This window comes from Genypterus blacodes, unplaced genomic scaffold (genome assembly GCF_046128005.1).
Source record: "Genypterus blacodes isolate CSIRO-AG114 ecotype Tasmania unplaced genomic scaffold, CSIRO-AGI_Gbla_v1 ptg000154l_1, whole genome shotgun sequence".
In the NCBI taxonomy this organism is placed as follows: Eukaryota; Metazoa; Chordata; class Actinopteri; order Ophidiiformes; family Ophidiidae; genus Genypterus; species Genypterus blacodes.
In genome coordinates this window covers 1,035,156-1,049,040 of record NW_027466956.1, presented here as the reverse complement: position 1 = coordinate 1,049,040, position 13,885 = coordinate 1,035,156, and the positions used below count along the sequence as shown (strand labels likewise).

General features: G+C 39.5%; 1 protein-coding gene across 1 annotated transcript in view; it reads left to right on the top strand.

Annotated features, from left to right (window-relative positions):
• Positions 1-5,931: 5,931 nt before the first annotated feature.
• adck1 (aarF domain containing kinase 1) overlaps positions 5,932-13,885 on the top strand; it is a 46,982-nt gene continuing 39,028 nt past the window's right edge. Inside the window, exons 1-4 of the mRNA XM_076166072.1 lie at positions 5,932-6,018; positions 6,881-7,020; positions 8,360-8,443; positions 13,474-13,677. Coding sequence (XP_076022187.1) covers positions 6,889-7,020; positions 8,360-8,443; positions 13,474-13,677 — 420 coding nt within the window. The 5' untranslated portion in view covers positions 5,932-6,018; positions 6,881-6,888. The remainder of the gene's footprint in view (positions 6,019-6,880; positions 7,021-8,359; positions 8,444-13,473; positions 13,678-13,885) is intronic.

The window sequence follows — 13,885 nt, the reverse complement described above, 5'->3', positions numbered from 1 at the left end:
GTGCACAGAAAATATTAAATGTATGCTAAGTAGCATTGAAGCACTGTCTTTATATTTGAAAGGTCGTAACAGCGTGTTAACTACTTTGAATCTGCATCTTTCAGAGGAGATGATGGAATACTTTGGACAGTTTCGACAAATCAAGAAGTGTGCACTGCCATTTGTAAGTACAATGTCGTATTTATAATGTTTTAAAGGGGTTACATTTAGCAAGACAATATTTTGTATTTCCCTTCTACATGTCTAGCGAATGTAATCACTGTTGATAATCAAGGTCTCAGCAGCTCTGATTTGACCCAGGTATACTGCGCAAAAACTGCAATGAGCTGATGGACGGCCACTGCTGTCAGGTTCAGATAGGACTGACTCTGGGATCCAAAATGTATGAATGCCCGGTGTTCCACTGACAGGTCATGGCTCTCAAAGTACAATGTATAAAGACTGAAATAAGCACATAAATAGGTTACTGTCCTTGCCAGCTGCTGTGCAACCTAAGGACAACTGTATTTATTGTAAAAAGAGTATAATAAAATACAGATTACAACAAATTACTGAACAACTAGAGCAAGATAACTAGTGATGGCGAGATGAAGCTTCATGAAGCGTTGTCCAACCAATTGCTGGACAGCTTCACAACAGTTCATTTGCTCTACTGTGCCATCAAGTGGACAATAAATGTAAAACAGGCACTGATTGTATTGACACCATGGCTTTGGTGTGTGAAGCTTTGAATTGAATAAATCAGGAGTAGTTAACCAGCCTCTCACCAACTCACCAGCTACCCGCCATGCACTTAGCAGACTGAGCTTACAGTATCACAAATTAACGCTAACCATAGTTTGACCACATTAACAGCAGACCTCATGTTTACTGGGGCTGGAGTGATGTTATTACGTCAATTTGGATAAAAGTGCATTGTATAATGTATGTACATTTAAATCATTGATAGATCTTGACAAGTTGTTGTGTATTGTATATTGGTGAAATTGCACTTGTTTTTCTTAAGAAATTTCAGGTTCTCCATAATATATTTTGTAAAAAGATAGTTTGTTAAATGTAAACATATATTCTTGTACCTCTTTGCACTAAAACAGGGGAAACTTGGAGTTGTCCATTTACATCCATTTATAGGTTATTATGCTATGATTGTAATAATCCGGCCCACTTGAGTTTAAATTGGTCTGAATGTGGCCCTCAACTGAAATGAGTTTGACACCCCAGTTTTATACTGTCGAATGCCAAACTATGTTCTCACTCAGGGTACACAGAGACCCGTGAGAGAGAGGGAGAAGGGAGGAATGGGAGTGTTTGTGTATGTGCTTGGGTGTTTGAATTTAGATTTGCTTCAGATTGCAAGTGTTAGTTATTCTTGTTACTCAAATTGCACTCATTTTATATACATTTTATATTAATCTTATTATAATACACAGAAAACAGTTATGTTTATTAATATCTATTTAAGATGATTTTATGTTGGGCTGCTAAACTTGAGCTTGCACATTTATTTCTTCTGTGACTTGAATATCACATTCCCTCGTGTTTTTTTGTTGAATTCAATAAGCAACATGTTGGATTGTAAAACGGAGATTCTCAGTCAAAACGGGGCAATTTTTTGTTGTGGAATTATGCAGTATATCATTTTTATTTCATTTGTTTGTTTTAAAGAGGAGATGATTGAAGGAAATATTGATGCGATAAGTTTGATGTTTATTTTGGGGGAAATAAGTTTTATATTGCGTCATAAGTATAATCTATAGATTAATCGACTAATCCAAAAAATAATCTGTAGATTAATCCTTAAGAAAATAAACGTTAGGTGCAGCCCTAGTGTTAACACTAAAATGAGCCATCAAAAATTCCCAAATACATCCTCATGACCTGATTGTAATCCAGTGTTTTGCTCATTGTAATCCAGTGACACCAATGAAGAAATAAAAAACATTAAGTGTACGTGATTCATGGTGTGGGCCTTTAATGCTGAGAGTGTGTGTGTGTGTAACTGTTGTATTGTGTTGTCAGAATGAGGAGACGGGCTTCCACAGAGCTTTCTGCTGGATTGGATACACACTTGAGGAAGGTCTGAGCAATGTATTTCAGAAAGACCCTCACATCCTTGAGGGGGCCATGGTAAACCATGATAGGGACATTATGTAGAGGCCTTCAATAGATGTTTTTTTTGCACATGCATGAACTTGACTAAACCAGCCAGATGCACATATTGCACTTTGTACCCTTGTCCTCATGTACTTGTACTGTTATGTACTTTGTCCCCCTATTGTATGTACTTCGTTCCCCTCATTGTGTGTACTTTATTATCTGGATGCATTCTTTCACGTAGTATAGGTGATTTATCAGTCTCGTTTCATTCTGCACTGTACTGTAACTGTTGCACAGTAATTTCCCTCCTGATAATAAACTTTTATCTTATCTTAACCCGAAAGCCTTGGATTTCTCTCATTGAACTTCTACAGGCTGCTCCACCTGTGGTGAAAGATAAAAAGACCACGAATACCATAAAGATCATGTTGTTGTCAGCTTCTCAAAAATAATTTGAAATGTCTTGTAGTAATGGTAATTGTAAAAAATAATGATAAATGTGGATTAAGGCTGCTTTTTATTATTGATTGATTTATCAATTAATTTAAATTAGTTGTACTGTACGAAAGTAACACCTTGCCATCAGAGTGTCCCAGATCTCACTTCAAAATTACATTTGTCTAAAACTCAAAGCAATTACATTTTTATCAAACTAAAAAAACCATTATAGTCTCACATTTGAGAAAATAAATTCAGCAAATGTTTTGACTTGATAAAAGATACAATTATGCCATTTTTTTTTTTTTAAACCAAGACAAAAATATGACGATCTGCTAATGATATGGTTTGTTTTCAGCTGCAGGTTCAGAGCAATAGAAGACCTTTTGCTGAGCAGAGAGACAACAATAGTGAACTGGCCTGAAGTTGTGTTGTATTGTTTCTTTGTGTATGGGAACAAAGTCCATTTTTCTTCCATTGAAATTACATCAGTTTTCATTTTCTTCTCAGAAAATGTCTGAGTAAAATCTAATTATGATATTCAGTACCTTTTACAGACATTTTAAAACATCAATTTTATGAAGGCTTTATAGTTACACCCCCAAACCCAGTATTCCTTTTCTGATGCATTTTGTTTTGAAATTGTTAATGCAAAAAGTTGTATATTCAGCGGTCAATTGAATCCTTGTTATTCCATCCATATATATTGCTATCGAAAAATTCTGGCCATGCGCTACAGACGGATAAAAGCGTCTGCCAAATGATCGTAATGTAATGTAATGTAATGTTAACTTGTCGCCTGTCTGCCAATTTCACTGGTTGGGTAGGCACAGCAGAGAATGCATGGGTCCGCCACACAGTTGCTTAGAGCACTTTCACTTCTAAGTCTTCACAGTCTAAACCAGGGGTGTCAAACTCAAATACACAGAATCAGAATTGCTTTATTCGCCAGCTAAGTTAACACTTAAGAGGAATTTGCTCTGGTCCTTGGTGCGTACAAATAACATAAAAAGACAACAAGAAACAACATTTAAAACAACATATAAAACAACATATAAGAACAGCAGTTCGGGTATAATTATATAAAAAAAAACACACTAAATGTAATAAATTAACTAAATTGAATACTGTTAAGTAAAGTAAAGTGAACGGGCAGGGGTTTGTTGTGAAGTCAGTGGAAGACCCAGGCCTTGCTGATAAGGCCCACTGCAGAGGGAAAGAAGCTGGATTTGTGGCATGAAGTTTTGGTCCTGGGTCGGCCAGAATCTTGCCTGCCCGCTTCAGGTTCCGGGAGGCATACAGGTCCTGGAGGGATGGCAGGTTGCAGCCGATCACCTTCTCCGCACAGCGGATGATACGCAGCGAACCAGACGGTGATGGAGGAGGTGAGGATGGACTCAATGATGGCAGAGTAGAAGCGTACCATCAATGTCTTTGGCAGGCTGAACTTCATCAGCTGCCACAGGATGAACATCCTCTGCTGGGCCTTTTTGGTGAGGGAGCTGATGTTGAGCTCCTACTTGAGGTCCTGGGATAATATGGATCCCAGGAAACAAAAAGACTCCACAGTGACAACTGGGGAGTCACACAGAATGATGGGGGCGGGTGGGGCTGTGTTCAGTCGAAAATCCACGACCATCTCCTTTGTTTTCAGAGCATTAAGCTCCAGATTGTTCTGCCTGCACCAATTCACCAGACGGTCAATCTCCTGCCTGTAGGCGGACTCGTCGCCATCAGAGATGAGTCCAATGAGGGTGGTGTCGTCCGCGAACTTCAGGAGCTGGCCTGACTGATGACTGGAGGTGCAGTCATTGGTATACAAGGAGAAGAGTAGAGGGGAAAGAACGCAGCCTTGAGAGGAACCGGTGCTGATAGAGCGAGAAGCAGAGACGTGTTTCCCCAGCTTCATGTGCTGCTTCCTGTCAGTCAAGAAGTCTGTGATCCACCTGCAGGTGGAGTCGGGCACGTGAATCTGGGAGAGCTTGTCCTGCAGCAGTGAGGGGATGATGGTGTTGAAGAGCTGAAGTCAACAAACAGGATCCTGGCGTAGGTTCCTGCGGAGTCCAGGTGCTGGAGGGTGAAGTGAAGGGCCATAGTGACACCTTCATATACAGACCTGTTCTGTCTCTTGAACAGCCTGTTAACGTCCCTCTCGAAGAAGTGAGTGGGTTGTTGATGAGGTGGGGGAGGAGGGGGCCTCTGTGCGGACCATATGTGAGGAGGTGGAGGGGGAGGTGGGAGGGAGGGGGGGCTGGTGATGGCTGTAGGTGTCAAGGGGGACGGTGTCAGAACTGGCAGCTTCACCATCAAAGCGACAGTAAAACTCTTAGTTATACTGTCAAACTTATAGTTTGTTATTTTTCTGAGACCCTTCTACACAGATGCAGTGTCATTAGCTGCAAACTGCTGCTTCAGTTTCTCAGAGTCCAGTTTCTTAGCATCTCCCACCGCCTTGCTAAATCTGTACTTAGCCGCTTTGAACCCGTCTTTATCCCTGCTCCTAAATGCCTGCACCTTCTGCCGGCGGAGCTGCATGAGTCTAGTTTCGCTGCATGAACAAGGGCTAGATATAAGGTGAGAAAAATCCTGTTACTGGGCAAATTATGTTTTTTTTTTTTGGAATGCCATGTGATCTACCCACATTGCCTTCGCGATCGACAGGTCGACCGCGATCAACGTATTGGGCACCCCTGCAATAGGGGAACAAAGTACAACAAAGTACAAAGTACGTAAGGAGTAGAAAGGATACAAGGTGCAAAATGTGCATCTGGCTGGGAAAGTAAGTATTAACAATATATATAACTTATACAGCATACACTTGTGGTATATATGATATACAGCGACGTGTTGTATGATATGCTATGAAGCAGGGGTCGTGAATCTTTTGCCTGTGAGAGCATTTTCTGAATGTATTTCCTTATGAGCCATATGTTTTATAAAATTGGATGCAACTTTATGCTTTATGCATTTTTTTTAAGTAAGACATACATGTTTTAAGTATAACATCTCTTGAGTACTAAAAGTGCTATATATCATAAATATATTTATTATACACGCTGCATTGTGTGTTATGTGAGAGGAAGCTGGTTCCAAGTTTTAAGGATGAACTGGTCTTCAGGTTGAAGTTTTTAAATGTCTGTCCACTTGTGTTCACTCGCCAGCTCTGCACGCTGGTACACCTGGGAGGAATTTTAGAGAGCATAAATGTATTGAATTGTATTGTGCCATAATTGTAAATATAATTACGTATATGAAAACTCTGAAAGTCTAGATATAGGCGCGAGTCTGCACATGCGTGGTCCAAATCAAATGCTGGCATACTATATAATGCAACATTGGAAGCCCGGAAACTATTTGCGCATGCGTGGTTTAAATCGGGCTTCCTGGTCTAAATCGTACTACGATACCCAGAATACTTTGTACTACGTCACAGGGCTGCGACGAGGTCTTTACGAAACCGGCATAAGTGTGGACACGGCCAAGGTAACTTTCTGATACACTAGCTTTTTCTGTGTGTGTACTTCGAATATGTGTCGGTGTGTTTTTGTCTGTAATGAGTCACAGTCGGATCTCTGTCGCGCTCGCTCTCTCTCGGTCTCGCTCACCCACAAACAGAAACAAAAGCAAGACACAAGCAAGACAGACGCACGTAAACGACTGAATTACCTGTGATATGTGGATCAGGTAGCTAAAAAGCCATATTTTTGTATTTTCTGTCAATTTATCTAATTTTGTTTTGAACGGCATATCTTTCCGGCCACGCCATCAGTTTCAATAAGAAAAGGAGCCATGAGATGGAATCCACATAACAAGGAAACGTGCCAAAAAAGTGTACGAGTCATTATCAGATGAATATTCAGATTGCTGAGTGTGTCCTGTCTTCTTTCAGTTTCCCAGTCAGAAGCCACTATTGTAAATGTGCATTTCCAGATGTGCTTTAAGAGCAGCCGGATGCGGATGGCTTTGCATTTTTTGTGACGTTTATGCAGTAAAATGAATATAAGACCGTACGCCAGTGGCAGTGTGGCTGCTTTACAATGAATGCATAGAATGCAGACGTGGATAAGTAACTCAAACAGCGCGATTTGAGTGGAAACTCAAAACTAAAGGATGCCTGTGAATGTGAATGCCGGCGATTTAGGGCTTTACTCTTAAGAGCGTTTCTGAGAAGTTCTACACATGCTAGTCCAGTTGCTGTTGTTTATGTGATGTCTTAATGCAAATTTGTTTCTCAGCTTGTTTTTGGTTGTTTTTTGTTATTTTTTTCCACATGAAAGTCTTTATAGTTTCACACCTTTGTAAACATTTCTCTTGTCCCTTGTGTCTGTTCTCTTTTCTTCCTCAGTGCCTCTCATGGCTGCTCGGCTGCTCAGAGTGTCCTCACTGGCCACAGCAGTGTTTGCCTCCACTGGCTTTTACTTCTACAACACTCCACTGGACCTGAATGACCTGAGCATGGTCCGCTTTGGACGAGCTGCAGCCACGGTCAGTCACTGCACCACTCTGACTGTGGGTTAACATTTACATGCACGCTATTATTTGTCCTCAGTGTGAAATGCAACAATGTGATTAAGCCATATACATGAAAGAAATCAATAGCATTCAGCTGTTCTCCAATTATACATGACATTGTTGCATAATCACAGTTTGAGGCAGATCTGCCCAATGAGGAAATGCACATGGAGGGGGCATACTGTGATTAAGACATTTGCATGCCTTCATAAAGTACAATTTTTTGTTTTATTTGCTCTCCGCAGCAGTAATCACTCTTCTCCAGCTAGGTGCTTTTCAGTAAATGCTGCGTGTTTGCTCTGGAAATGTATTTGAACATTACACTGATTGTTGTTTGCTATTATTATTTCTCTATAATTTCTCTCCATATAGCAAGCACATTATTATCAATTTTCATTATTTCCCTCCCTGTATTGTTGGCAGTGAAAGAAGATGTATCTGTCCACGCAGAATCAAACTCTATGTCCCTCCAAGACTTGTTTTGGAGTTATCTATGGCTAGTGAGTCAGTTCAGTTCACATCATTACACAGATGTGGAAATGTATGTACATTTAAAATCATTTATAGAATGAATGAATTTTCAGGTTCTCCATAATATGTTTTGTAAAAAGATATTTTGTTAAATGTAAACATTTTCAATATGTACTTGTACCTCTTTGCATTAAAACAAAGGGAAAACTTGGAGTTGTCCATTTACATCCATTTATGTGGCCCTGGACTGAACTGAGTTTGACACCCCTGGTGTAACTGCTACTCAATCTGGCCTGATGAGATAGGATATTCATCAGAAGAAGTCGCATGAAATGACTAGTGTAACCACAGCCTTGCAGACCGATAATGTAAGTCCACTAGCTACGTCAACTGACAGCTGATAATTTGATGTAGAATGCATGTCATTGCAAAATCTGCTGGTAGTTTTACCCATCGTGTTCATGAAATGTAATTGATTGGTTGTGTGGGATCTCTCCTCTGCAGATCCTTGTGCGATAGATGTCCTGTCCTGTACAGGAAGTCGCTGTTCTGGGTGTTCACATTTCAGCTTCTGTGTTGTAGTTTGTGAAAGAGTAGAGTGATTTGAACAGTATTATTGTGCATTAGTAGCTTTGACAGCAGTAAAACAGGTCAAATCACTTTTATTGCTTAAACAGACAAAGTGCTGTGTAATCAACAACTTTTCATCATGTAAATGTGGCTTTACGTTGTCTTAGTCTTTTATTGCCCTCTGTTTTAAGCATTTTTGTTTAGTGCTCTTAATGTTGATTGGATGTTTGTTGATTTTTGAAATCCAATTGTCTTTGTTCTGTGTTTGCAGACAATGATCATAAGCTACGACTATCTGACAACACTCAGACATGTGGAATATGGCACAGAGGAATACTGCGCCCTGAAGTCCAAGGTACAAACACTCCTGAGAGAAGGCTCTCTGAAACTTACCATTAAACTTAGGCTTAACAGCTCTCCCATCTTCAGACAATCAAGATCTTGAAAGGAACCTTTAAGCAAATGAACAAATGATGTATACTTGATGTATGATGTAAACAATTCGGTGTGTGTAGAACAGGGAGAGATGGCTGCTCTGGTATTAAAGGACTACAACCGCAATCTATTGTTAGTAAGTCAGTGTAACAAGTCAGTAGCAGACTGATGAAGATAAATGCTTTTCTGTCTTCATTCAAGCTTTAGTTTCAAGCTAAGAGAGAAGTGCACTCAAGCATGGTCTTTAAAGATCAGACTATATCTAACCATATATTTAATCTAGATATGGATATATACAGTATATCTATATCTAGATTATTATAGATATTCCTGTAACATAAATTATAGCCATTCCATAAATATGTAAAATGGTAAATATTGAAGTCCTAGCAATTTCAGGAAGGTATACCACTATTATTCATCCTGCTCTTTCTTGTTTGTTTGGGTTAGAGTCATATTATGCAAAACGATTTTCCTCTTCTATATATAACTCTGCTGTTGTGGTCTGTACAAGCACAGAAGCTGTACAATGCCCGGTTTGTTAAGAGTCCTTGTTTATTCTAAAGCGGTCTGAAAAAACTCTCCCAATGGTTGCTTTGGAAAACCTGCCATTAATGACATTGGAAGATGCAGTGGCACTGCCAAGGTGGAAATACAGGGCACTCACTAAACAAACACCCACATTGCTTCACTTGGCTAATGCTGTATTCCATGTAGTTAGCCATTGTCAACAGTACCAATTTATAACAATGCATTACGCTGAATTTATTGCATGCAAACACCATAACAACATGTCCACAGATAGAAATTTGATGTTACTGTTTTAATGTGACACAAAAGACAGAAGAGCTTATATACAGTATATTACTGTTTATATCACAATGTTGATGAACTGAGCAGCCATCTTGGATTTTGAGGTCAGGGTTGGTGAGGTTCTTCCAACATTCTGCGCCAGAAATCTGACTTCAGGGGGCGTTCCAGTTGAAATTGGGAACTCAGAAATTCCAACTTCCCGGTTCACATGGAATGCACCATGAGTATGGAGTCATGTTTATGTGTCAACATCGCTCCTGCTTATATCCTCATCCCAAATGTTTTGTTAACATGGAGCAGTGCAAGCTAGATTTGTTTGGAGGTTGATTTTCATGGACAGCTCTATTCCCACTATACGTTACTCTATGGCAGGGGTGTCAAACTCATTTTAGTTTGGGGCCACATTCAGCCCAATTTAGATTCAAGTGGGCTGGATTAGTAAAATCCTAGCATTATAATCTATAAATGGATGTAAATGGACAACTCCAAGTTTTCCCTTTGTTTTAGTGCAAAGAAGTACAGGTTTATATTGCAAATGTTATGTTAAATGTTATATGATGAACAACCTGAAATTTCTTAACTCAGTGGTTCCTAAACTTTTTCTGACACCCCCCTTTCTGTAGATAAGAATATTTTTCTAAATTTCTTGATTTCTAAATGAACTAATTCCTTGCAAAAAAGAACACTTTATCAGCACATATTTGCAGTGACTGGTGTGGGCTCGCTTTGTGCTGCAGATCTTTTCAAATCGGGGTTGCAACTGTCAGACTGACACTTTTCAATGTTCCTATATTTTGTGTTTATTGAGGCTCACATAGGTAGGATGTGGCAAAGAAAGGAGTGTGGCCATGGCTCTCCTACCTAGCAGCGGGCAATCGCTCATTCTCCTGCGTTGTTAATACTAATAATTAGTTAAATCCCTTACGTCTGGGCTTGTAACGCTAAACTAACGACTAGCCAAGCTAAACATGCGTCAGACCAGCTGATCAGCGCAAACTGGGAAGCAGAACAAATACATGGAGCAATAATGTTAGCTGGAAACTCATTCCCCGGCTGTGATATGAAGTATGGCCTCATTCATTTGCCTGAGACGATACTTATTTGTATCACTCCTCTTCCCATTGCGTGGTGGGTGGTGAAAACCGATAAACTGATAACGGAGGATAAAAATATGGAGCAATAATGTTTTCTGGACGCTGCTGGGGCCTACGTGTCACATTCAAATCCATCCATAAGGCCTATGTGGGCACATGGCCTGTGCTTAACTCTGAAGGGACCATGTACTCCCTTTGTTCATAAGCATAAACGGGACAAGCCTGGACTTTCCAGTCCAGTGAACACAGAATCTCCAAGACCTATACATCTGTTTGCTTTCATCTTTTTGTCTGACCGTGACTCAAAATGTGGATCAAGAAGCGACTGGTTCTCCCTTTTCCCTCCACATCAGGACAACTCTCAAAATTACTTCAGGCTCAAAACCGAAGACCTGGAGCAGAGCTCACCACAACGGAACCACACATCAGCATGGACCCGCCAAGCACCACCAGGATGACCTACACAGGACACTCAGTGCAGCACAAAACAGACTTGATGCCCAAACATCCCCTTTGATGTTTGGGCAGATTTAGATCTAATTAGATAAATACATTATATCTCTTGTGATTGAATCTTATTATTGGAACATCCTGTTATTGTTTGTACTATTCTGGTTTATGATTTACATGGTTGAGACTCTTAGTTGTTATTGTTGTGAGTTAATAAATCCTTTTCATATTATAACAGAAGTGTCTTTTTGTTTGTTCAGCATTCATTGCCTCAGTAGAGCAACCAAGGTTCTTTAAGTCCCATCCCATCCTGGACATAACCTGTGTGTGACCTGCTACCTCTTGACACTTGCTACTGAGCCATCAGAGCAAAGACAGACTGAAAAACTGTTTCTACCTAAGACCCATAATTGTAATTATCTTGGCCAGATACTGGTCACTGTTCTCTCTCAACTGCACTGTACTTTACTGTACTGCATTGAAACAAAGACCACTGCAGATATACAGGACGTATACATTCCTAAGATTTGCATTTGTAGCATTTAGTTTTACGAGTATTTTGTGCGATCGTGAGAATGTACCATCAAAGATTGTCTCAAATTCTGTTGTACTCTGCAATGACAATATAGGCATTCTATTCCATCTATTCTACTCAACAGTGTATTGCACCTAAATGGCTCGGTATCTTGGAGTCTACAGTGTGTATTTATACTACACAGGCTTTAAATACACACCGATTCCATACCCACACACAAGCTAATCATGAGTATCCCCATAATAAATTAGCCTTGTTCATCCTTCACTGATCCAAGTCATTAAGATGTTGTGTGGCAACATAAATCAATTATTTCAGCTGGAGTCCAGCTTCAGGGCAAATGGATACCCCTGCCCTGCACAAATGGATCATTCGGGACATAAAAAGCACCAGCCTTTGTTAGTTTTATTTGGTTGCCAGTCAGCCCATTCTCCTGCTTCAGTTAATCACTGGGAAAAAGTAACAACACCCATAAGTTACATACAAGAGGAGGAACAACTCAGTTTGTGTCTGTGAAATCTCAGCCCCATTAAAATGTGTTTACCCTTTTCATGTCAGATGTAAATGATCACGGAGCACATGGTTATTTGCACGCTATCCAATCTGTAAGATGTGTATTGGCATACATTGTTACAGTCACAACCTGTCAGATGTGCAATGATTGATTGTTTGAATTTATTTGATAAATTATAATCACTGTAGTCTGATCTAGATGCTTGGATATGTCTTGAGCTATTAATCCTGCCTACTCTTCTGTTATCACTTGTATTTAATGCCCACGTGGGAGCCTTTGGGGTATGTGTGTGGGGGTTGGGAGGTCAGGGGAGCTAATTTCATGGCTTTTTATTTGCACTGGTCTCAGGAGAGAAGCATTCTGTGATCATTATCAGCTCCACCTGCTTCAAATGACACACACTCACACAAACACACACGTCTAGATATCCTAAACCCTAAAAGAACAAACTCGTTTTGAACCTTGTTAAAAGTGTTTGGTATGATCTGTTCATACCAAGAATAAGCAAATGTTACCATCACTTTATACTGAAAATCTCACAGTTGATAACACTGAAACAATAGCTGCAAAATGTAACTCAGGCTTCTGGTAAGTCATACAGGCATATCTCCGAAACCCATCATCAATCACCTCCAGTGATGTTAAATCCATCACTTAATAATATTCAGCAGTTACACATATGGACCCAACTAACAGATATGTGACTTCACTAGTATCACTTTGGTTCAGAACACAATTATTCATCACCATCAACACTATTATACACAAACCAACTGTATAGGTTAATAGCCTCGTCTTGTTATAATTTTGTCCACATGTGTATCACATTCCCAAGGTCCCATGTGATATTTCTTTCCTTATTCCCTTCACTGTCTATATACAGTAGATCTATATCTAGATCTATATGTACTGTATATATATATATATATATCTATATATATCTATATATATCTATCTATATATCTATGTATATATACAGTATATATATAGATATATAGATCTATATATCTATATCTATATATAATATATATAAAATAAGAATTCAAAAAGAATTCAAAAAGTGCTAAGTGGATAACTTTCATTTGAATGGATATTTTTAACTCCTCAATGTCAAATTGGCTGAGGTATGATAATTTATTATTAATTTATTGTATGTTAGGTTAGGTTATGTTGTATGTATTTCTCCTTGTCTCTTTTACATTAAGAAAAACAGACTGATGGATGAATACTCGAAGTACATGCATATACAATACAGATTGCTTGACAAATAAATTGAAATGATTGCCAAAATGATCAGTTGTAACATGCTAACCTACCTGTTATGATTTAGTTTTTCCACCTTTAAAACATTTCTGACCATTAAGCAGAGATGTTCTCATATGACAATGGTTGATTTACTTTGGTTCTCTTTGAGCTACAAATTCATGGAGATCCAATGTGAGAAAAGTCGTGGTTGGTTGAAAATGGGTGCTGGTTGGTTCAGTTGTTCTTTAAATACAGCTGTTAGTCCTGAATCTAATGTCTTTCCATGCCTTTTCCTATAGGTGCATCAGCGAGCAGCGGAGCGTCTTCGAGACTTGTGCTGTACCAATCGGGGAACATTTGTCAAGGTGGGCCAACACCTTGGTGCTCTGGACTACTTGCTGCCTGATGAATATACGTCCACACTGAAGGTGCTCCATAGCCAGGCTCCTCAGAGCAGCATCCAGGAGATCAAGCAGGTGATCAGAGAAGACCTGGGCAAGGAGGTGAGTACAGACTAGATTACTGTTGTTTATTTGCAGTTAGTACTCAAAGTTTTCTGGTATCAGGATTCTGGATAACCTTTTTCACAGCGGAGAGGGACAACCCATTGGGGTGCAATTGTATGTTGGAAGTGATCAACATCTGTACTTGCAGATAGTTGAAAGTTTTTAACTGTCTGTGGAAGACTGTACTTCTCTCTGACCTGATCAA